We start from the raw sequence: 25,388 nt of genomic DNA, 5'->3' as shown, positions 1-25,388 counted from the left end.
TGATCAGGGAATAGGGTAATTAACACTGTGATTTGCAAATACATTAATAACTAATGCCGGTTAAATACATTTAACAACGGTTTGGGGCCGCTTGTTAGCATTCATGCAATACGGTCATCAACACAATTCACAGATACCTATGGTTAGCTATTCTGAGAGAGGAAAAGGCTAAACACTTGATAAAGCAGGAGAATATAGATAATTCTGGTGATTATACACAAGAACCGAGAGACAGGAGAAGTAAAAATCTGAAAGATAACTAACGGAAGCTGTTTAAGTACCTGTGTGGAACCAATTAATAAAAGAGAAACAACATGTGTGATTAATTAGCTGGAGCCACTCAGGTGAGCGGAGGAGAGAAAGGGAGCAAGAAGCATCTGAAATGATCGAATTGATTCAGTGAGTGCAGGTAAGGTAGTGGGAGATACACGTGTATCTTATTATCTCACAGTAATAATTAATTACTGTGCCACAGGTGAAGGAATCGCCTGGAACATAATGTTGCCTTAAGACGAGAGCATTAAAAATGTTTTCTTTTATGGGTAAAAGCTATTAATTAAATTGAAAAATTGTGACTTTTAATATAAATAATAATACTGCAAATAAAAGGAAATAGGAAATTAAACTCGGGGATCAACATACGACAAGCACAAAGCCCATTACGGACATTGTTGTGTGTTATGGCTAACATTATATTAGTCCACTACTACGGTATATCACGGACACCAACACGTACGGTACAACACGCACAGTACATCACGGGCACCAACACGCACGGTACATCACGAACACCAACACGTACGGTACATCACGGACACCAACACGTACGGTACATCACGGACACCAACACGTACGGTACAACACGCACAGTACATCACGGGCACTAACACGCACGGTACATCACGAACACCAACACGTACGGTACATCACGGACACCAACACGTACGGTACATCACGAACACCAACACGTACGGTACATCACAGACACCAACACGTACGGTACATCACGGACACCAACACGTACGGTACATCACGGACACCAACACGTACGGTACATCACGGACACCAACACGCACGGTACATCACAGACACCAACACGTACGGTACATCACAGACACCAACACGCACGGTACATCACGGACACCAACACGCACGGTACATCACGAACACCAACACGTACGGTACATCACGGACACCAACACGTACGGTACATCACGAACACCAACACGTACGGTACATCACAGACACCAACACGTACGGTACATCACGGACACCAACACGTACGGTACATCACGGACACCTACACGCACGGTACATCACGGACACCAACACGTACGGTACATCACGGACACCAACACGCACGGTACATCACGAACACCAACACGTACAGCGCATCACAGACACCAACACGTACGGTACATCACGGACACCAACACGTACGGTACATCACGGACACCTACACGCACGGTACATCACGGACACCAACACGTACGGTACATCACGGACACCAACACGCACGGTACATCACGAACACCAACACGTACGGTACATCACAGACACCAACACGCACGGTACATCACGGACACCAACACGCACGGTACATCACGAACACCAACACGTACGGTACATCACGGACACCAACACGTACGGTACATCACGGACACCTACACGCACGGTACATCACGGACACCAACACGTACGGTACATCACGGACACCAACACGTACGGTACATCACGGACACCAACACGTACGGTACATCACAGACACCAACACGTACGGTACATCACGGACACCAACACGTACGGCGCATCACAGACACCAACACGTACGGTACATCACGGACACCAACACGTACGGTACATCACGGACACCAACACGTACGGCGAATCACGGACACCAACACGTACAGTACATCACGGACACCAACACGTACGGTACATCACGGACACCAACACGTACGGCGCATCACGGACACCAACACGTACGGTACATCACGGACACCAACACGTACGGCGCATCACGGACACCAACACGTACGGTACATCACGGACACCAACACGTACGGTACATCACGGACACCAACACATACGTTACATCACGGACACCAACACGTACGGCGCATCACGGGCACCAACACGTACGGTACATCACGGGCACCAACACGTACGGTGCATCACGGACACCAACACGTACGGTACATCACGGACACCAACACGTACGGTACATCACGGACACCAACACGTACGGTACATCACGGACACCAACACGTACGGCGCATCACGGACACCAACACGTACGGTACATCACGGACACCAACACGTACGGTACATCACGGACACCAACACGTACAGTACATCACGGACACCAACACGTACGTACGGCACATCACGGACACCAACACGTACGTACGGTACATCACGGACACCAACACGTACGGTACATCACGGGCACCAACACGTACGGCGCATCACGGACACCAACACGTACGGTACATCACGGACTCCAACACGTACGGTACATCACGGGCACCAACACGTACGGTACATCACGGACACCAACACATACGGTACATCACGGACACCAACACGTACGGTACATCACGGACACCAACACGTACGGTACATCACGGGCACCAACACGTACGGCGCATCACGGGCACCAACACGTACGGTACATCATGGACACCAACACGTACGGTACATCACGGGCACCAACACGTACGGTACATCACGGACACCAACACATACGGTACATCACGGACACCAACACGTACGGTACATCACGGACACCAACATGTACGGTACATCACGGACTCCAACACGTACGGTACATCACGGACACCAACACGTACGGTACATCACGGACACCAACACGTATGGTACATCGCGGACACCTACACGTACGGTACATCACGGACTCCAACACGTACGGTACATCACGGACTCCAACACGTACGGTACATCACGGACACCAACACGTACGGCGCATCACGGACACCAACACGTACGGTACATCACGGACACCAACACGTACGGTACATCGCGGACACCTACACGTACGGTACATCACGGACACTAACACGTACGTTACATCACGGACACCTACACGTACGGTACATCACGGACACCAACACGCACCATACATCACGGACTACCTACCTTGAGGCTACCTTGAGGTGCTTCCGGGGCTTAGTGTCCCCGCGGCCCGGTCGTCGACCAGGCCTCCTGGTTGCTGGACTGATCAACCAGGCTGTTAGACACGGCTGCTCGCAGCCTGACGTATGAGTCACAGCCTGGTTGATCAGGTCTCAGCCTGGTTGATCAGGTTGATCAGGTCGGACTCCAACACGTACGGTACATCACGGACACCAACACGTACGGTACATCACGGACACCAACACGTACGGTACATCACGGACACCAACACGTACGGCGCATCACGGACACCAACACGTACGGTACATCACGGACACCAACACGTACGGTACATCACGGACACCAACACGTACGGCGCATCACGGACACCAACACGTACGGTACATCACGGATACCAACACGTACGGTACAAACGGACACCAACACGTACGGTACATCACGGACACCAACACGTACGTACGGCACATCACGGACACCAACACGTACGTACGGCACATCACGGACACCAACACGTACGTACAGTACATCACGGACACCAACACGTACGTACGGTACATCACGGACACCAACACGTACGTTACATCACGGACACCAGCACGTACGTACGGCACATCACGGACACCAACACGTACGTACGGCACATCACGGACACCAACACGTACGTACGGTACATCACGGACACCAACACGTACGTACGGTACATCACGGACACCTACAAATACGATACATCGCGGACACCAACACGTACGGTAAATCACGGACAAGCTGCACGTACGTTAAATCACGGACACCTGTACATATGGTACATCACGGACACCTGCACGTATGGTACATCACGGACACCATCACGTACGGTACAAACGTACACCATCACGTACGGTACATCACGGACACCATCACGTACGGTACACCACGGACACATACACGTATGGTTCATCACGGACTCCAACACGTACGGTCCATCACGGACACCATCACATACGGTACATCACGGACACCATCACGTACGGTACACCACGGACACCTACACGTATGGTACATCACGGACTCCAACACGTACACCATTCACGTACGGTACAAACGGACACCATCACGTACGGTACATCACGGACACCATCACGTACGGTAATTCACGGACACCATCACGTACGGTACATTACGGACGGTACAAACGGACACCATCACGTACGGTACATCACGGACTCCAACACGTACGGTACATCACGGACTAGCCACTAGGTGCATTCGTCAGTAAGACTAGCCACCCAAAGTATTGACCAATGAGGATAGCCGACCACATCATTGATCAGAATGAGTAGCTACCCGCAGTATTGATCAGTAGGAGTGGTCACCCACTGTATTGATCAGTAAGAGTGGTCACCCACTGTATTGATCAGTAGTAGTGGTCACCCACAGTATTGATCAGTAGGAGTGGTCACCCACTGTATTGATCAGTAGTAGTGGTCACCCACTGTATTGATCAGTAGTAGTGGTCACCCACAATATTGATCAGTAAGAGTGGTCACCCACTGTATTGATCAGTAGTAGTGGTCACCCACAGTATTGATCAGTAGGAGTGGTCACCCACTGTATTGATCAGTAGTAGTGGTCACCCACAGTATTGATCAGTAAGAGTGGTCACCCACAGTATTGATCAGTAGGAGTGGTCACCCACAGTATTGATCAGTAAGAGTGGTCACCCACAGTATTGATCAGTAGGAGTGGTCACCCACAGTATTGATCAGTAAGAGTGGTCACCCACAGTATTGATCAGTAGAAGTGGTCACCCACAGTATTGATCAGTAGGAGTGGTCACCCACAGTATTGATCAGTAAGAGTGGTCACCCACAGTATTGATCAGTAGGAGTGGTCACCCACAGTATTGGTCAGTAAGAGTGGTCACCCACAGTATTGATCAGTAAGAGTGGCCACCCACAGTATTGATCAGTAAGAGTGGTCTCCCACAGTATTGATCAGTAGGAGTGGTCATCCACAGTATTGATCAGTAAGAGTGGTCACCCACAGTATTGATCAGTAGGAGTGGTCACCCACAGTATTGATCAGTAAGAGTGGTCACCCACAGTATTGATCAGTAGGAGTGGTCATCCACAGTATTGATCAGTAGGAGTGGTCACCCACAGTATTGATCAGTAAGAGTGGTCACCCACAGTATTGATCAGTAGAAGTGGTCACCCACAGTATTGATCAGTAGGAGTGGTCACCCACAGTATTGATCAGTAAGAGTGGTCACCCACAGTATTGATCAGTAGGAGTGGTCACCCACAGTATTGATCAGTAGGAGTGGTCACCCACAGTATTGGTCAGTAAGAGTGGTCACCCACAGTATTGATCAGTAAGAGTGGCCACCCACAGTATTGATCAGTAAGAGTGGTCTCCCACAGTATTGATCAGTAGGAGTGGTCATCCACAGTATTGATCAGTAAGAGTGGTCACCCACAGTATTGATCAGTAGGAGTGGTCACCCACAGTATTGATCAGTAAGAGTGGTCACCCACAGTATTGATCAGTAAGAGTGGTCATCAATGCACGAGATATAAGGTATCCCGCGCCAGTGTTGACCTGTCATCGCTAATCAGAAGCAGCATCTTCTCAAATCAATATTTATATTATATATCATACTTATGTATATAATTAGGCCTAAAGTAGTTTAGGTTATGTATTTTGGAGCTGGTGGCAATGATGTGTATGGATGTTGTAGTTGTTGATTAAGATTCGCTACCTGGAACCAAAAGTTCCAAGTAGCACGGGCTATGGCGAGCCCGTAGTGGTCTTATGTGTATGGGTGGTGACACTTATAGGGACGTGAACTTCGAACGCGGGAAGTGAGAAAGGCACTGCAAAGTGCATTTATTTGTAAACAAGAGTGGGGAGGGGAGGCTGATTGATTAACGACCTTATTGCCGATGTTTTCGGAATGAGCTGAATGATTTGGGGATCATCTGTGACGAGCGGCTCTGTGTTGTCATTGGCTGTTCCGTAGACGCCGCTTCCATGATTAGGCGTTGTGAATGGTGGCCGGCAGTACACTGATTAGTACACTCTCGACTGGTGCAGTGATAACTAGTTATCACTAGCGAGCTGTACTCGGGTCACGCAGGTATGAACTACTGTCTTCATCTGTAGTAACAGTCAGTAGTGTTACTACAGGTGGGTGGGAGTGGCAGGCTGCGGCTCTCACTGGTCTACGCTACACAGCTTGATGGCGGAATAATGTTCACTGGCAGGTTTCCAGGCCAGCTTGTATCTCTGGAAGCCTTGGCACCCGTGGAACACTTTACTCGTGTATAATCAATCGGGGGGGGGGGGGGGGAAAGTAATTGGGTCGTAAAAATTGGCTGAATGCCTCATGTGATTTGTAATATCGCTTTATCGTAGGACATTTAGGGCGTTCTTTCAGCGTGTTTCTGTATTGTAATTTGTTTGCAGCTGTTCAGCCCAGACCAGCCACAGAAACCACAATGAGTTTTTAATTCACATGGACCATCAGAGCCTCGAACCCGGGACCACAAGTGCGGAAACCCGTAGCCCAACCAACCGCACTATCAGTGCTCATCATGAGAAAGGATCCCAGTGATATCTAACTGATATCCAGCGGGGACTTTATACCTTCTCTGGGAGGCCATTGATTACGGTGTTGTTTAGGTGTGCCCCTCTAGTCAGATAAATTGAAAACCAAACTAACGTAGGAAATAAGGTTTAATTGTGACTTTGGAATCAAGGAAAGGCTGACAGGCTAAACAGGTGTGTGTGTGTGTGTGTGTGTGTGTGTGTGTGTGTGTGTGTGTGTGTGTGTGTGTGTACCTCTGTACTACACATTCAGTTTATTCCCAAGTTAATGTTCTGGATCAAACACACTTGGGACGACGGCGACGTTTCTCTCTTTCAATAAACTTAATTTCCTTATGAGATTTAAAACGTCTTATAGAGGTGACTAACCACTTCACCTGTATTATGTTCGAGGGTCACTTATGTATGACAAACTCAACATCCAGCATGTATGAGAAACAACCACTCAACATCCAGCATGTATGACAAACAACCACTCAACATCCAGCATGTATGACAAACAACCACTCAACATCCAGCATGTGTGACAACCAACCACTCAACATCCAGCATGTATGACAAACAACCACTCAACATCCAGCATGTATGACAAACAACCACTCAACATCCAGCATGTATGACAACCAACCACTCAACATCCAGCATGTGTGACAACCAACCACTCAACATCCAGCATGTATGACAAACAACCACTCAACATCCAGCATGTGTGACAACCAACCACTCAACATCCAGCATGTGTGACAACCAACCACTCAACATCCAGCATGTGTGACAACCAACCACTCAACATCCAGCATGTATGACAAACAACCACTCAACATCCAGCATGTATGACAAACAACCACTCAACATCCAGCATGTATGACAAACAACCACTCAACATCCAGCATGTGTGACAACCAACCACTCAACATCCAGCATGTATGACAAACAACCACTCAACATCCAGCATGTATGAGAAACAACAACTCAACATCCAGCATGTATGACAAACAACCACTTAACATCCAGCATGTATGACAAACAACCACTCAACATCCAGCATGTATGACAAACAACCACTCAACATCCAGCATGTGTGACAAACAACCACTCAACATCCAGCATGTATGACAACCAACCACTCAACATCGAGAGGACACAAGCAACAATGAGTGACACACAAGGAGTGGCTGGGGTGAAGGGATGAAAGGTTGGGGTGATATAGAACTGGTGTGAGCAAGCGGCCGTAAACCCTTGGTGTAGAGGCTAGGCTGAACGATCCGGGTGGCAGAGGGGCGTACTAAAGGTGCCCTCCTGTACCACCCCTCCCTCCTGCCTAGTACTCCTGTACCACCCCTCCCTCCTGCCTAGTACTCCTGTACCACCCCTCCCTCCTGCCTAGTACTCCTGTACCACCCCTCCCTCCTGCCCAGTACTCCTGTACCACCCCTCCCTCCTGCCCAGTACTCCTGTACCACCCCTCCCTCCTGCCTAGTACTCCTGTACCACCCCTCCCTCCTGCCTAGTACTCCTGTACCACCCCTCCCTCCTGCCCAGTACTCCTGTACCACCCCTCCCTCCTGCCTAGTACTCCTGTACCACCCCTCCCTCCTGCCTAGTACTCCTGTACCACCCCTCCCTCCTGCCCAGTACTCCTGTACCACCCCTCCCTCCTGCCTAGTACTCTTGTACCACCCCTCCCTCCTGCCTAGTACTCCTGTACCACCCCTCCCTCCTGCCCAGTACTCCTGTACCACCCCTCCCTCCTGCCCAGTACTCCTGTACCACCCCTCCCTCCTGCCTAGTACTCCTGTACCACCCCTCCCTCCTGCCTAGTACTCCTGTACCACCCCTCCCTCCTGCCTAGTACTCCTGTACCACCCCTCCCTCCTGCCCAGTACTCCTGTACCACCCCTCCCTCCTGCCTAGTACTCCTGTACCACCCCTCCCTCCTGCCTAGTACTCCTGTACCACCTCCCTCCCTCCTGCCTAGTACTCCTGCTCCTGTACCACCCCTCCCTCCTGCCTTGTACTCCTGTACCACCCCTCCCTCCTGCCTAGTACTCCTGTACCACCCCTCCCTCCTGCCTAGTACTCCTGTACCACCCCTCCCTCCTGCCTAGTACTCCTGTACCACCCCTCCCTCCTGCCTTGTACTCCTGTACCACCCCTCCCTCCTGCCTAGTACTCCTGTACCACCCCTCCCTCCTGCCTAGTACTCCTGTACCACCCCTCCCTCCTGCCTAGTACTCCTGTACCACCCCTCCCTCCTGCCCAGTACTCCTGTACCACCCCTCCCTCCTGCCCAGTACTCCTGTACCACCCCTCCCTCCTGCCTAGTACTCCTGTACCACCCCTCCCTCCTGCCCAGTACTCCTGTACCACCCCTCCCTCCTCCCCAGTACTCCTGTACCACCCCTCCCTCCTGCCTAGTACTCCTGTACCACCTCCCTCCCTCCTGCCTAGTACTCCTGTACCACCCCTCCCTCCTGCCTAGTACTCCTGTACCACCCCTCCCTCCTGCCCAGTACTCCTGTACCACCCCTCCCTCCTGCCTAGTACTCCTGTACCACCCCTCCCTCCTGCCCAGTACTCCTGTACCACCCCTCCCTCCTGCCCAGTATTCCTGTACCACCCCTCCCTCCTGCCTAGTACTCCTGTACCACCCCTCCCTCCTGCCTAGTACTCCTGTACCACCCCTCCCTCCTGCCCAGTACTCCTGTACCACCCCTCCCTCCTGCCCAGTACTCCTGTACCACCCCTCCCTCCTGCCTAGTACTCCTGTACCACCCCTCCCTCCTGCCCAGTACTCCTGTACCACCCCTCCCTCCTGCCCAGTACTCCTGTACCACCCCTCCCTCCTGCCTAGTACTCCTGTACCACCCCTCCCTCCTGCCTAGTACTCCTGTACCACCCCTCCCTCCTGCCCAGTACTCCTGTACCACCCCTCCCTCCTGCCCAGTACTCCTGTACCACCCCTCCCTCCTGCCTAGTACTCCTGTACCACCCCTCCCTCCTGCCCAGTACTCCTGTACCACCCCTCCCTCCTGCCCAGTACTCCTGTACCACCCCTCCCTCCTGCCCTGTACTCCTGTACCACCCCTCCCTCCTGCCTAGTACTCCTGTACCACCCCTCCCTCCTGCCTAGTACTCCTGTACCACCCCTCCCTCCTGCCCAGTACTCCTGTACCACCCCTCCCTCCTGCCCAGTACTCCTGTACCACCCCTCCCTCCTGCCTAGTACTCCTGTACCACCCCTCCCTCCTGCCCAGTACTCCTGTACCACCCCTCCCTCCTGCCCAGTACTCCTGTACCACCCCTCCCTCCTGCCCTGTACTCCTGTACCACCCCTCCCTCCTGCCTAGTACTCCTGTACCACCCCTCCCTCCTGCCTAGTACTCCTGTACCACCCCTCCCTCCTGCCTAGTACTCCTGTACCACCCCTCCCACCTGCCTAGTACTCCTGTACCACCCCTCCCTCCTGCCTAGTACTGTACCACCCCTCCCTCCTGCCTAGTACTCCTGTACCACCCCTCCCTCCTGCCTAGTACTCCTGTACCACCCCTCCCACCTGCCTAGTACTCCTGTACCACCCCTCCCTCCTGCCTAGTACTCCTGTACCACCCCTCCCTCCTGCCTAGTACTACTGTACCACCCCTCACTCCTGCCTAGTACTCTTACTCCTGCTACTAGTAATCGCTGGTATTGCTTTAAGTGTAAGTTAGCCTGTAATTCCACTCTCCTCCCCATCACAATCTAGTTGTCCTCTGGTCGGCCTAGCAGACAGCACACTGGACTTGTGATCCTCTGGTCATGGGTTCGATCCCAGGCGCCGGCGAGAAACAATGGGCAGAGTTTCTTTCACCCTATGCCCCTGATACCTAGCAGTAAAATAGGTACCTGGGTGTTAGTCAGCTGTCACGGGCTGCTTCCTGGGGGTGGAGGCCTAGTCGAGGACCGGGCCGCGGGGACACTAAAAAGCCCCGAAATCATCTCAAGATAACCTCAAGATAGTTCTAAAACTACAACTTCTGCTAATACTTCCAACACTTCTTCTCTATTTGTATTATTGCTGTCATTATGACCTGCTTCTGATTCTTTTTGATACATGTTACTGCCGTTAAGAGTTTGCTGCTGCCGAGGTCTGCTGGTCACTGTCCTACACAACAACCTGGGAATATTTATTGATAATTCTTTAAAGTAAATATCTCTCTTAATCTGGATTGTCGAAGGTACAGAGGTTCCACAAGCGTGGGAGTGAGGTACTCAGGGCCAGTGGCCATCTCCTCTTTAGTGCAGGTAAAGGTTACAGTGCAGTCCTCACTATAGTCGTGGGGTATGGTGTAGTCCTCACTATGGTCGTGGGGTATGGTGCAGTCCTCACTATGGTCGTGGGGTATGGTGTAGTCCTCACTATGGTCGTGGGGTATGGTGTAGTCCTCACTATGGTCGTGGGGTATGGTGTAGTCCTCACTATGGTCGTGGGGTATGGTGTAGTCCTCACTATAGTCGTGGGGTATCGTGTAGTCCTCACTATGGTCGTGGGGTATGGTGTAGTCCTCACTATAGTCGGGGGTATGGTGTAGTCCTCACTATAGTCGGGGGTATGGTGTAGTCCTCACTATAGTCGTGGGGTATGGTGTAGTCCTCACTATGGTCGTGGGGTATGGTGTAGTCCTCACTATAGTCGGGGGTATGGTGTAGTCCTCACTATGGTCGTGGGGTATGGTGTAGTCCTCACTATGGTCGTGGGGTATGGTGTAGTCCTCACTATGGTCGTGGGGTATGGTGTAGTCCTCACTATGGTCGTGGGGTATGGTGTAGTCCTCACTATAGTCGGGGGTATGGTGTAGTCCTCACTATAGTCGGGGGTATGGTGTAGTCCTCACTATGGTCGGGGGTATGGTGCAGTCCTCCACTATGGTCGTGGGGTATGGTGTAGTCCTCACTATGGTCGTGGGGTATGGTGTAGTCCTCACTATGGTCGTGGGGTATGGTGTAGTCCTCACTATGGTCGTGGGGTATGGTGTAGTCCTCACTATAGTCGGGGGTATGGTGTAGTCCTCACTATAGTCGGGGGTATGGTGTAGTCCTCACTATGGTCGTGGGGGTATGGTGTAGTCCTCACTATAGTCGTAGGATATGGTGTAGTCCTCACTATAGTCGTGGGGTATGGTGTAGTCCTCACTATAGTCGTGGGATATGGTGTAGTCCTCACTATAGTCGTGGGGTATGGTGTAGTCCTCACTATAGTCGTGGGGTATGGTGTAGTCCTCACAGATACCAGATACGCTGAAAGCTGCAGACATAGCCCCTCTACACAAGGGAGGGAGCAAAACATTTGCAAAGAATTATAAGCCAGTTACACTAACGTCCCACATAATAAAAGTATTTGAGAGAGTGATTAGGAGTCAGGTCCCTAGATTCATGGAAACCAATGACCTCCACAACCCAGGCCAACATGGATTTTTAGCAGGAAGATCATGCCTCTCACAGCTACTTGACCATTATGACAAAATCACTGAGGCATTAGAGGAAAAACAGAATGCAGATATTGTATACACAGACTTTGTAAAGGCATTCGACAAATGTGACCATGGAGTGATTGTACAAAAATTGAGGGCAATGGAAATAACTGGTAAAGTAGGACGCTGGATACTCAATTTTCCTCTCGAACATAACATAAAGAGTAACAGTCAATCAAGTAAAATCTAGTCAGAGCGCAGTTAAAAGCTCTGTACCTCTAGGTACAGTAATTGCACCACTGCTGTTCCTTATTCTCATATCAGATATAGACAAAAATACGTCACAGCTTCGGGTCAGCCTTTGCAGATGATACAAAAATCAGCATGAAAATTACCTCTACTGAAGACATTGAAAAACTACAAACAGACATTAAAAAAGTTTTCGATTGGGCAGAAGAAAATAACATGATGCTTAACAGTGATAAATTCCAGGTACTCAGATACGGCAGAAATGGGAATCTGAAACATAATACAGGGTACAAAACACAATCGAATCTGCCCATAGTAGGTAAACAGCATGTCAAGGATTTGGGAATAATTATGTCCGACGACCTAACGTTTAGAGAGCATAACCAAGCAAATATTGCATCACTCAGAAAAATGATAGGATGGATTACGAGAACCTTCAAGTCCAGAGATCCCATCACAATGGTTGTACTCTTCAAATCACTTGTGTTGTCCCGTCTTGAGTACTGCTCAGAACTCACTTCCCAATTCAGAGCAAGAGAGATTGCTGAAATAGAGGGAATACAGAGAACATATACGGCACGCATAGACGAGATAAAGCACCTAAATTATTGGGTTCGTCTCAAAGTTCTCCAAATGTTCTCACTAGAAAGGAGACGAGAGAGATACCAAATAATATACACATGGAAAATACTGGAGGGACAGGTCCCTAATCTGCACAGTAAAATAGCAACGTACTGGAGTGAACGATATGGAAAAAAATGCAGAATAGAACCAGTGAAGAGCAGGGGTGCCATGGGCACAATCAGAGAACACTGTATGAACATCAGAGGTCCGCGGTTGTTCAACGTCCTACCAGCGAGCATCAGAAATATTGCTGGAACAACCATGGACATCTTCAAGAGAAAACTAGATTGTTTTCTTCAAGGAGTGCCGGACCAACCGGGCTGTGGTGGGTATGTGGGCCTGCGGGCCGCTCCAAGCAACAGCCTGGTGGACCAAACTCTCATAAGTCAAGTCTGGCCTCGGGCCTGGGCTTGGGGAGTAGAAGAACTCCCAGAACCCCATCAACCAGGTATCAACCAGGGGTATTGTGTAGTCCTCACTATAGTCGTGGGGTATGGTATAGTCCTCACTATAGTCGGGGGTATTGTGTAGTCCTCACTATAGTCGTGGGGTATGGTATAGTCCTCACTATAATCGGGGGGATGGTGTAGTCCTCACTATAGTCGTGGGGTATGGTATAGTCCTCACTATAGTCGTTTACTAGTAATACTTAACTATTAACCTCTACTAGTAATACTTTACTAGTAATAATTTATAGGTAACCTTTGCTATTAATACTTTGCTAGCAAACTTTACGAGTAATACTTTACTAGTAACCTTTGCTAGAAATACTTTACTAGTAAACCTTGCTAGTAATACTTACTAAGTAACATTTACTAGTAACCTTTGCTAGTAATAGTTTACTAGTAACCGCTGCTAATAATATTTTTCTTGTTACCTATACTAGTAATACTTTGCTAATAAACTTTTCCAGTACTACTTTATTAGTTACCTTTGCTAGTACTACTTTATTATTAACCTTTGTTAGTAATTCTTCACAAATAATCATTTAGCTGCCAGCCTCAGAATTCTTCACTTGACAAAAACACACACAGATAAACGCTTTCCGAATTGTCAGGAAACTTATTTTCCAGAGGCGGCGGTGGCCGGCGGCCCTGACCTTACAGGATATATATATAAATAACGTGTTGGATTTTGTGGCCGTGTTTCGCTGTATTGTGGTGTTCATTCTTTGGTATTGGTGGTGCTTGAGCGAACCTAAATTCTAATTCTAAATTTTGGGGGAACCTAACTTCCCCCTAAATTCCCTTTTCTTTACCTATTCTGTTACCCCCTTCCTTTACCTCATCCCTTCCATTTTTCCTGCCTTTACCTCTTTCATTTCCCCTGCCTTTATTTATTTATTTCCTTTTCCCTACAGTTACCCTTTTTTTTTTTACCTCTTTGCTTACTCCTTTCATTTACCTTTCCATTACATTTTGCCTTAACACTTCCTTTACCCCTTTGTTTACCTCTTCCGTTTCGTTCTCCATTATCCCTTCCATTTTCTTCCCTTACCCATTTCCTTACTTGTTCACTTACCCTTCCATTTCCCGTTCCATTAGACTTTCCCTTACCCGTTGCCTTAACATGTCCCTTACCCCCTTCCCTTATTAGGTATTCCACTTTAAGAACATAAGAACATAAGAACAAAGGCAACTGCAGAAGGCCTGTTGGCCCATACGAGGCAGCTCCTATTTATAACCACCCAATCCCACTCATATACTTGTCCAACCCATGCTTGAAACAATCGAGGGACCCCACCTCCACAATGTTACGCGGCAATTGGTTCCACAAATCAACAACCCTGTTACTGAACCAGTATTTACCCAAGTCTTTCCTAAATCTAAGCTTATCCAATTGATACCCATTGTTTCGTGTTCTGTCTTGTGTTGATACTTAAGAACTTATGCTCCAGTTCGTCTTCCTGCTGTTTGTTTCCCTCTGATGGTTGGTCCTGACCACAGATGGATGGGCTCGTGGTCCGCCTACGTGTTGATGTAGGTCACCTTCCTCCCGCCCCATCACCACCAATGGCTTCTTCACTGTCTCCTCCTCTCCCACCTCTATCTCTACTTCCCTCATGTTCTCAGATGACTGTTCTCCCACACTTGTCACTTTCCCTGCCTCACTTTGAGTGCCTCGAGTGACTTATCCAGACTCTCGCTAGTATAAGGCTCCCTTATCAATATATCAGTCACTTTATTCATAAATGTCTGTTTTATTTATTTATAGTTGGATTAACCTGCACAAATTTACACAAATTCTTCTATCTACTTCCTCTGTTAGTGGGGTGGCACTTCCTCTCTCCTCCTCCTTCCGTGGCCCTCCCTCACCCCCTCCTTCCCCATACTCCTTAACCCATCCTCCACTGCCCCTTCACCACCCTTATCCTATCTGTTCACCACCGTATAAACCACAATGGGTGAACAATGAGAGTCCAAGTCGAACGTTTGTTAAACCAAGGTCACCCAACTGGAACTTGCTGAAGTAAATTAAACCAAGTGGACAGATTATGCGCCGAGTTCTCTCTATATAATAATCTAATCCACCTGACGTCGTTTGTTGTGTGTGGGCGGCTGCCGGGGTTGACAGACGGGTTTGAGAGAAGCCGTAAGCCCCTCGCAGGATACACCAACACTCACTAAACAGGAGCCAAACTTACGTGAGTGAAGAAGTAGTAGTAGACCTTGCCCCCGGCCTCAGCGTAGAGGTAGGCGAAGAGGTTGGTGGGACAGATGAAGTAGAAGTCTCCCACTACGTCAGCCACAGCCTTCTGGTTGATGTAGCCGTCGTCCAGGTTGTCCCAGTCAGTGTACTGTCGAGGCGTCACTGGTTAATACAAGTGATAGCGGTATGTGTCGCCTCCTTCATCAAAATATAAATGAACTAGATGACCAATAATATATGTACAGTTATACAGTATATATATATATTCATCTTGTCGTACTTAGTAGCCAGAACGCACTTCTCGGCCTACTATGCAAGGCACGATTTGCCTAATACGCCGAGTGATTTTCTTTATTAATAATAAATTGTTTCCTATTAGTTTATTTTAAGTATTAATATTATATTATATTAAGAACATAAATTATTGATTTTGTTATGTTAGTTTAGGTAAGATTAAGATGGGTTAGGTTAGGTTAGGTAGGGTTGGTTAGGTTCCGTCATATATCTACGTTAGTTTTAACTCAAATTAAAAGAAATTAGCTCATACAAAATTAAATGAATAGCTTTATCATTTCATAAAAAAAAATTCGAAAAATATTAAAACTCCGGAAAACTTGGCTTATTAGGCAAATCGGGCCTTGCATAGTAGGCCAAAAACTGCGTTCTGGCTACTAGGTACAACACATCTTGTGTTTATATATATAATATATATATAATATAAATGTATATCGACTTCGGCTTGAAGTCGAGTGTACTTGAATGTTGATTACTGGTGTCAGCTCTCGAATTAACATGGCCTCCTCAAGTGTAAAATTTCGAAATTTTTGTGATTATGTGAAATTTGTTTGTGATTACTGTGGTGGCCTTCATCATGTCCCGGCAATTCAGGATAATATTGTGGTGTTGAGAGTGATGTTGCCAAATACTTCCTTCTTGCAAAAGATGTGTAAGATATCTACTCCGAGTATTTGTGGTATGTCCAATATAGCATACATTTTGGTGCGCACAGTCTCCAGAAATGCACTTGGACTGATAAACTACATGAGCACGATTCAGTGTGTCAGAGGAAGCATAATTGTTATTTCTCATCATTTGGGAAGCTGTACAAAGGCCGTTATAATAGAGAATGGGATGAATCCTTCCGTTTTCATTGCAAGGTTTATAATTCCTGTTAGTTGTATCCCATATCACTTTTTTCATCTTTCTGTAAGGCCTGAGTAAATGTATTTAATGAAGGATGTACGAGATATAATTGAAAGGAATTGTAAACACAAAAGTTCAATAAAATTCTTCAAAAAAGATTTGGCATTGCCTAAAATGTTTAAGATCCTGTATAAATGAGACGAGTAAAGACTGAGAGACGGGGCCCAGGCGCTGATGTTTAAACCCCCCTTAAAAGTACGTACACTAAAACACATACACACACCATATTAGGGGAAAATAAATGACAAGCATTGACATTTCAGTGAGGCGCACCTGGAAAATAATGGCCTCCTTCTCTATGGGTGACCAATCCTTGAAGATCTCATTGATAATCTCCAAGAACTTCTCTCTCTCCAGGTCTGTGGCCTCATCTTTATTGAAGTAACTCAGGAAGTCGTACAGCATAAAATAGGTACCTGAGAAATATCAAGAGATTAACGAGAGTAACGGAAGTCACCACAAAAATAACATTGGACTTGGCACTAAACAGGTTAGTGGCCCACTCATCTATAAAATCAAAATAAAGTAAAATAAAATGTTTATTCAGGTAAAAGTACATTAATACAAGATGAGTTACAAACAGAAAGTTGTATTTCTAAATAGGTCAAGGACATACTATGCCTAAAGCCGCTAATACGCACAGCGTTTCGGGCAATGTGTGGGAAAAAACACCTATAATAAAACTTAAAACTACTTGAGATCACATGCATAAATTGAATTGAAAAAATGAAAACGAGCAAAAAATGGAATGATAATTACATAGGATAAACAGCAGAAATTTAAACATAACATCAGAATTAATTTTAACTAAATAAACAGACGACTACAATTTTCTGTAAGATTATACATTGCAGATTTGCAGCAGTTAAACAAGTTGATCAATAATCAATATTTTTTTGGAAAAAGCAAGACATAGGGTTGACTATTTAGGGGAGTAAGGGAGGTTACATGGAGCTTATTAGGTAGTACTTTAGTTTTTCTCTTAAACTAGTTGAGAGAAGAAGAGCCTTTGACGTGATTAGGAAGGTCATTCTACATTCTGGGTCCCTTGATGTGCAGAATAGGAACTATCATGGGAAAGCGCCAAGCTATTACGACTATATAGCACTGGGAAGGGATCAGGATAAGGGTTTGGGATGGGAGTTGGCTTGGAGTTCGCACTCTTGGAATATCAAATAGATATTTGTTTCTAGTGTGGTGCCGATGGGTTCTTGTACAGCCTTCTAGGAAGCGTTTAACGTCAGGATTGGCATTACTGTTCAGTTTTATATATAGAGAGCACACTTGAGAGAATGTGCTTTAATATCTATCATATTCAAAGATTTAAGTAAGGAGGCCGAGTGCTGTCTGGGGCTAGAGTTTGTTATTGTTCTAATAGCTGATTTGTGTTGAGTTATTTAGAGGACGTAGATGATTTTGGGTAGTAGAACCCTAAGCACAAATACCATAATTGAGATAAGGATAGATGAGAGAGTAATAGAGCGTCACCAGGGCAGGGCGAGGTACATAGTATCTAATTTTAGAAAGAATTCCTACTGTTTTAGAACCTTATTTTGTTATATTTTGAATGTTGGCCCTGAAAATTCAGCTTGTTATCGATGAGAACACCAAGGAATTTACAATCTAATTTGTTATTAATTTGGATATAGTTAATTCTTAGATTAATTTGATCTGAGGATTTATTACCAAGCAAAATATAGAATAATTTGGCAATGTTAAGGGTGAGTTTGTTAGCAGTTATCAAAAGATGAACTTTATTTAGTTTAGTATTTACTGTTTTCATTCAAAATAAGTGGGTTAGGACTGCAGAAAATGAAGATTGTGTCATCAGCAAATAAGATTGGCTTGAAATGTTGAGAGGCATTTGGAAGGTCATTAATGAAGATGAGAATGAGGAGAGGGCTAAGTATACTACCCTGTGAAGCCAATGTTGATGGATACGGTGGGAGAATTAGAATCATTCACATAAACATACTGGAGCCTGTCCTTAAGGTAAGACCGAAGGTACTGGAGGGAGTGACCTCTGACTCCATAATGATGTAATTTAAGAAGAAAGGTGTGGAGGTTAACAGTGTCAAAAGCCTTACCTAGATCAACAAATAATGCAACATGGAACTCATTTTTATCATAAAGTGAATGTATCAAGTTAATCATACAAATCAGTGCATCGTTGGTGATTTGTTTGGATCTGAAGCCATATTGGCAAGAACTGTTATTTTGTTTAGCTAAATATGAGTAAAGCCGCTTATAGATTAGTTTATCTAATATTTTAAACAAAGTTGGCAGAATTGATAGGTCTGAAATTGTTGACATCAGTAACATCACCACATTTATGGACTGGGATTGCTCTCGCTTATTTTAGAATATCCGGAAAGACTGGAGTTCAAGTGATTTGTTGTAGTGCAATGGAATGGCAGGAGCTAGAAATCTAGAGGCTTTTTTGTAAATTAGAGTTGGTATCTCAGCAAAGGCACTTGCCTTTGTTTTAATAGAAAGGATTAAAGCATTAACATCAGAGGAAATAGTGGGTGTTGGGCACAGAGACTCTGGATACTTTCCTGTAAGGTAGTCCTTAAAATAAGATCGCGAAGGTGGGATATCATTTGCAAAGGATGTGCAAATGGAAGAGAAGAAACTATTGAATTTAGTGGCAGTGTCAGTCAATCTCTTTCTCTCCACGATGGTGCAGGAGAACCAGTCAGTTCAGTTTTATCATGCAGAGTCCGCATGATAAAGGCTATACCAGGCAGCCCCTTGTGTACATGGATTCCGGTAAGCTTTTAGTGTTAATCTTTAACACCCGTTTGTTTTGGTCACCCCATATCTCTAACCTCCGTGTTGAATGCTTTATGGCCCTTAACCTTCTTAAGGCTTTGTCCCATACTTCTTGGGGAGCGGAGAGGCGCACTCTCCTCACTTTACATTCCTCTCTCATCCTGTCTAAACTTAATTACGGTTGCCCTGCTTACTCGTCTGATTCTCCTTCTACTCTTCGCCGTCTTGATGCTTTGCACCATATTGGGTTGTGCCTCAGCTCTGGTGCCTTTCGTTCGACTCCCGCCCTCATCTTGTATGTTGACACTGGCTTCCTGACTCTCCAGGACCGCCGTGATCGCTACTGTCTTCGCTATCTTGCCCGGTCCTTGCAACATCATTCCTCTCGCATCTGTCGTGCTTTGACTTTGACCCCTCCTGTAGTTCCTGTTCCTCTTCATCAGCTCCCTCTTTCTGTCCGGTTATCTCACTTACAGGATTCTCTTTCAGTTCGTATTTCCAGTATTTCTCCTCATATTGTTCCTTCCTTGCTCCCGTGGAGAGTTCCCCCTTCCGAAGTTTTGTACAGCCTTGACCCGCATCACTAAAGTTTTTACCCTACCAGTGGTTCTGAAACGCCTTTTCCTTGAGCACTTTTCTTCGCACTCCCGCTCCGTTTCCATCTTCACCGATGGGTCTTAGTCTGAGGACGGTGTAGACTACCCTGTTGTTTTCCTGACCACACTTATATGTGTCGCCTACCCCGGAGACTAGCATATTCACAGTTGAATTTTATGCTATTCTCTGTGCTCTTCTTCTCCTGCTTTCTCGTTGTCAATCTTCCTTTGTGGTTGTTGTTAACTCTCATAATGCCCTCATGGCTCTCGGGTCCTTTAATCCGGTCCATCCAGTGGGCGTCGAGATTCAACATTGGCTGTTTCTTATTTCCAGTAAGTTTAAGTCGGTTTTTGTTTTGGGAACCCGACCCATGTTCGGTTGAGGAACCTAATATGGCTGGGTGCCCAGCCATATTAATGTCTCTTTAAATGAGTGTGCGGACGCTGCTGCTAGGGAAGCTGTCCCCTCTTGTCCCTTCTCCGATAAGGTATTCCTTATTCCGACTTTTACCCAGTTATTAATTTCTCCATCCTTACCCGTTGGCAGGAATGTTGGTCTTCTGTTACCGGTAACAAATTGCATACTCTTAAACTGCGTACAAACTGCGTATTGACCATACACGCTAAACTCACGATCACTTAATAGAGTACCGCCCTGCTTCTTATTGTCCAAATTGCAGTTGTCCCTCTTACGGTTGTGCATGTCCTTGTTGAATGTCCTGACTTCCAGGACGAGCGTGTGTCTTGCTTTCCGACGGTTCCTCGCGGTCACTTGTCCCTCAATAGAATTCTTGGTGAATCAAATACTTTTGATATCGTTTGTCATGAGTTTCTGTTCTCAGTATTGGCATCCATGGTGATATTTAGCGCCCTCTGATTATTCTGCACATTTGATGGTGCTACATAGCCTTCCCGGTTCGGTGCCTTCTTTTGATAATTACTTACTTATACTAGGCAGCTAGAGCCAGGAAAGTCAGCATTATAAAGACTATACCTAGTAGCAGAGACGTCAACTTGATAAACTCACTACCAATCATAACATGGCCATCTAGCAGCAGAGAATGCAACAACAGGCACCTGGATCCACGGTCAACAGTTGATACCAGACAGTGATTAACATTATGCAGCGTAGCGCACCGTATACGGCCTCTGGTGCTCAAGAGGGTGGGCACAACACTGCCTCTCCAGCTCCTCCTCCTAAGAGCTCCCAACCTCAGGCAACAGTCGTACGAAAGTGCCCTCGCTTTATCCTAGCCAACCAGAGGACCCAAAACAGAAATTGGGTCAGTATGTCAATTTTGCTAGCGCTTCCATTTTCAACTACGTCAATTTGTGGCATTCAGTTAGAGTATACGTCAAAAATGCGACGTTCTATTAGGAGGACGGGTTGGTCTCTCTGCTGAGAGTTCTATACACACACACACATTGCTTACACTAATATAGTATATACAGTGACCAATTATCATACAGATCATGCCAGCTCTACACACACTCTAAATACACTCTACGCACACTCTACACATACACTCTACACACACTCTACATACACTCTACACATACACTCTACAGTCACTCTACATATGCTCTTCACACACTCTACGCACACACTCTGCACACACTCTACACACACATTCTAACACACACACTCTACACACTACACACACTCGACACACTACACATTAGTGTAGTGTGGGGGGGGGGGCTACCAGTCACTACACACACACACTCTTAGGGGGGTCTAGTGGCCTGGTAGCCTGGTGGATAGCGCGCAGGACTCGTAATTCTGTGGCGCGGGTTCGATTCCCACACTAGGCAGAAACGAATGGGCAAAGTTTCTTTCACCCTGAATGCCCTTGTTACCTAGCAGTAAATAGGTACCTGGGAGTTAATCAGCTCTCACGGGCTGCTTTCCTGGTGTGTGTGTGTGTGTGATGTGGAAAAAAAAGTAGTAAACAGTTGATTGACAGTTCGAGAGGCGGGCCGAAAGAGCAAAGCTCAACCCCCACAAACACAACTAGGTGAATACAAACTCTACACACACTCTCTACACACTCTACACACTCTACACACACACTCTCTACACATACACTCCTCATGTTAATTACTCAAATTGTATGACGGTTGAGACATAACTAATCACAGGCGCGTAGGCCTCTGACGTTCTATACAGAGCCGGCACCAGCCGCTCTCCCAGCAGGCCTCAGTGTCTCTCGAGACCAGAGTCAGGGTAGGACCTGGGCAGGCCACACATATACCTGGTTACCTTATACAATAAACTACTGAAGTGTCTACTGTGTATATCTACAACCACCATACATCCAAGAAGGTAACGAATATATACACACACTTCACATACTGCACACACACTCTACATACATTCTATACTCACACACATACACTCTACACACACACCTTACACACACACTGTACACACACACTGTACACACACACTGTACACACACACTCTACACTCACTGGAGAAATTTACTCTGTCAGACACACATCACAGTTTCAAGCTCTCATCTCACACTTTACCAACTTAGTGGCGTGTTGTAGAGCCCGTGTTGAACACTGGCGTAGAGGCGTGTTGTAGAGCCCGTGTTGAACACTGGCGTAGAGGCGTGTTGTAGAGCCCGTGTTGAACACTGGTGTAGAGGCGTGTTGTAGAGCCCGTGTTGAACACTGGTGTAGAGGCGTGCTGTAGAGCCCGTGTTGAACACTGGTGTAGAGGCGTGTTGTAGAGCCCGTGTTGAACACTGGTATAGAGGCGTGTTGTAGAGCCCGTGTTGAACACTGGTGTAGAGGCGTGTTGTAGAGCCCGTGTTGAACACTGGTATAGAGGCGTACTGAAGAGCCCGTGTTGAACACTGGTGTTGAGGCGTACTGAAGAGCCCGTGTTGAACACTGGTGTAGAGGCGTGTTGTAGAGCCCGTGTTGAACACTGGTGTAGAGGCGTGTTGTAGAGCCCGTGTTGAACACTGGTGTAGAAGCGTACTGTAGAGCCCGTGTTGAACACTGATGTAGAGGCGTGTTGTAGAGCCCGTGTTGAACACTGGTATAGAGGCGTGTTGTAGAGCCCGTGTTGAACACTGGTATAGAGGCGTGTTGTAGAGCCCGTGTTGAACACTGGTGTAGAGGCGTGTTGTAGAGCCCGTGTTGAACACTGGTGTAGAGGCGTACTGAAGAGCACGTGTTGAACACAGGTGTAGAGGCGTGTTGTAGAGCCCGTGTTGAACACTGGTGTAGAGGCGTGTTGTAGAGCCCGTGTTGAACACTGGTGTAGAGGCGTGTTGTAGAGCCCGTGTTGAACACTGGTGTAGAGGCGTACTGTAGAGCCCGTGTTGAACACTGGTATAGAGGCGTGTTGTAGAGCCCGTGTTGAACACTGGTGTAGAGGCGTGTTGTAGAGCCCGTGTTGAACACTGGTGTAGAGGCGTACTGAAGAGCACGTGTTGAACACAGGTGTAGAGGCGTGTTGTAGAGCCCGTGTTGAACACTGGTGTAGAGGCGTGTTGTAGAGCCCGTGTTGAACACTGGTGTAGAGGCGTGTTGTAGAGCCCGTGTTGAACACTGGTGTAGAGGCGTACTGTAGAGCCCGCGTTGAACACTGGTGTAGAGGCGTACTGTAGAGCCCGTGTTGAACACTGGTGTAGAGGCGTGCTGTAGAGCCCGTTTTGAACACTTGTGTAGAGGCGTACTGAAGAGCCCGTGTTGAACACTGGTGTAGAGGCGTGTTGTAGAGCCCGTGTTGAACACTGGTGTAGAGGCGTACTGTAGAGCCCGTGTTGAACACTGGTGTAGAGGCGTGTTGTAGAGCCCGTGTTGAACACTGGTGTAGAGGCGTACTGAAAAGCCCGTGTTGAACACTGGTGTAGAGGCGTGTTGTTGAGCCCGTGTTGAACACTGGTATAGAGGCGTGTTGTAGAGCCCGTGTTGAACACTGGTGTAGAGGCGTGTTTTAGAGCCCGTGTTGAACACTGGTGTTGAGGCGTGTTGTAGAGCCCGTATTGAACACTGGTGTAGAGGTGTACTGTAGAGCCCGTGTTGAATACTGGTGTAGAGGCGTACTGTAGAGCCCGTGTTGAACACTGGTGTAGTGGCGTGTTGTAGAGCCCGTGTTGAACACTGGTGTAGTGGCGTGTTGTAGAGCCCGTGTTGAACACTGGTGTAGAGGCGTGTTGTAGAGCCCGTGTTGAACACTGGTGTAGAGGCGTACTGTAGAGCCCGTGTTGAACACTGGTGTAGAGGCGTGTTGTAGAGCCCGTGTTGAACACTGGTGTAGAGGCGTGTTGTAGAGCCCGTGTTGAACACTGGTATAGAGGCGTGTTGTAGAGCCCGTGTTGAACACTGGTGTAGAGGCGTACTGAAGAGCCCGTGTTGAACACTGGTGTAGAGGCGTGTTGTAGAGCCTGTGTTGAACACTGGTGTAGAGGCGTGTTGTAGAGCCCGTGTTGAACACTGGTATAGAGGCGTGTTGTAGAGCCCGTGTTGAACACTGGTATAGAGGCGTACTGAAGAGCCCGTGTTGAACACTGGTGTTGAGGCGTACTGAAGAGCCCGTGTTGAACACTGGTGTAGAGGCGTGTTGTAGAGCCCGTGTTGAACACTGGTGTAGAGGCGTGTTGTAGAGCCCGTGTTGAACACTGGTGTAGAGGCGTACTGTAGAGCCCGTGTTGAACACTGATGTAGAGGCGTGTTGTAGAGCCCGTGTTGAACACTGGTATAGAGGCGTGTTGTAGAGCCCGTGTTGAACACTGGTATAGAGGCGTGTTGTAGAGCCCGTGTTGAACACTGGTGTAGAGGCGTGTTGTAGAGCCCGTGTTGAACACTGGTGTAGAAGCGTACTGTAGAGCCCGTGTTGAACACTGATGTAGAGGCGTGTTGTAGAGCCCGTGTTGAACACTGGTATAGAGGCGTGTTGTAGAGCCCGTGTTGAACACTGGTATAGAGGCGTGTTGTAGAGCCCGTGTTGAACACTGGTGTAGAGGCGTGTTGTAGAGCCCGTGTTGAACACTGGTGTAGAGGCGTACTGAAGAGCACGTGTTGAACACTGGTGTAGAGGCGTGTTGTAGAGCCCGTGTTGAACACATGGTGTAGA

The 25,388-nt window shown here is 47.4% G+C and overlaps 1 protein-coding gene across 2 annotated transcripts in view; it reads right to left on the bottom strand.

The window, feature by feature from the left end:
* LOC123770245 (acetylcholinesterase) overlaps positions 1-25,388 on the bottom strand; it is a 488,614-nt gene that overhangs the window by 5,590 nt on the left and 457,636 nt on the right. For both annotated transcript variants that reach the window (XM_069339942.1, XM_069339943.1), the window contains exons 5-6: positions 17,193-17,335; positions 15,712-15,864 (exon numbers count right to left, since the gene is read on the bottom strand). In XM_069339942.1, coding sequence (XP_069196043.1) covers positions 15,712-15,864; positions 17,193-17,335 — 296 coding nt within the window. The remainder of the gene's footprint in view (positions 1-15,711; positions 15,865-17,192; positions 17,336-25,388) is intronic.

This window comes from Procambarus clarkii, chromosome 42, assembly GCF_040958095.1.
Source record: "Procambarus clarkii isolate CNS0578487 chromosome 42, FALCON_Pclarkii_2.0, whole genome shotgun sequence".
Classification (NCBI taxonomy): domain Eukaryota; kingdom Metazoa; phylum Arthropoda; class Malacostraca; order Decapoda; family Cambaridae; genus Procambarus; species Procambarus clarkii.
Note: the sequence above shows the minus strand (reverse complement) of the source record. Positions and strands in the feature narration are given on the sequence as shown.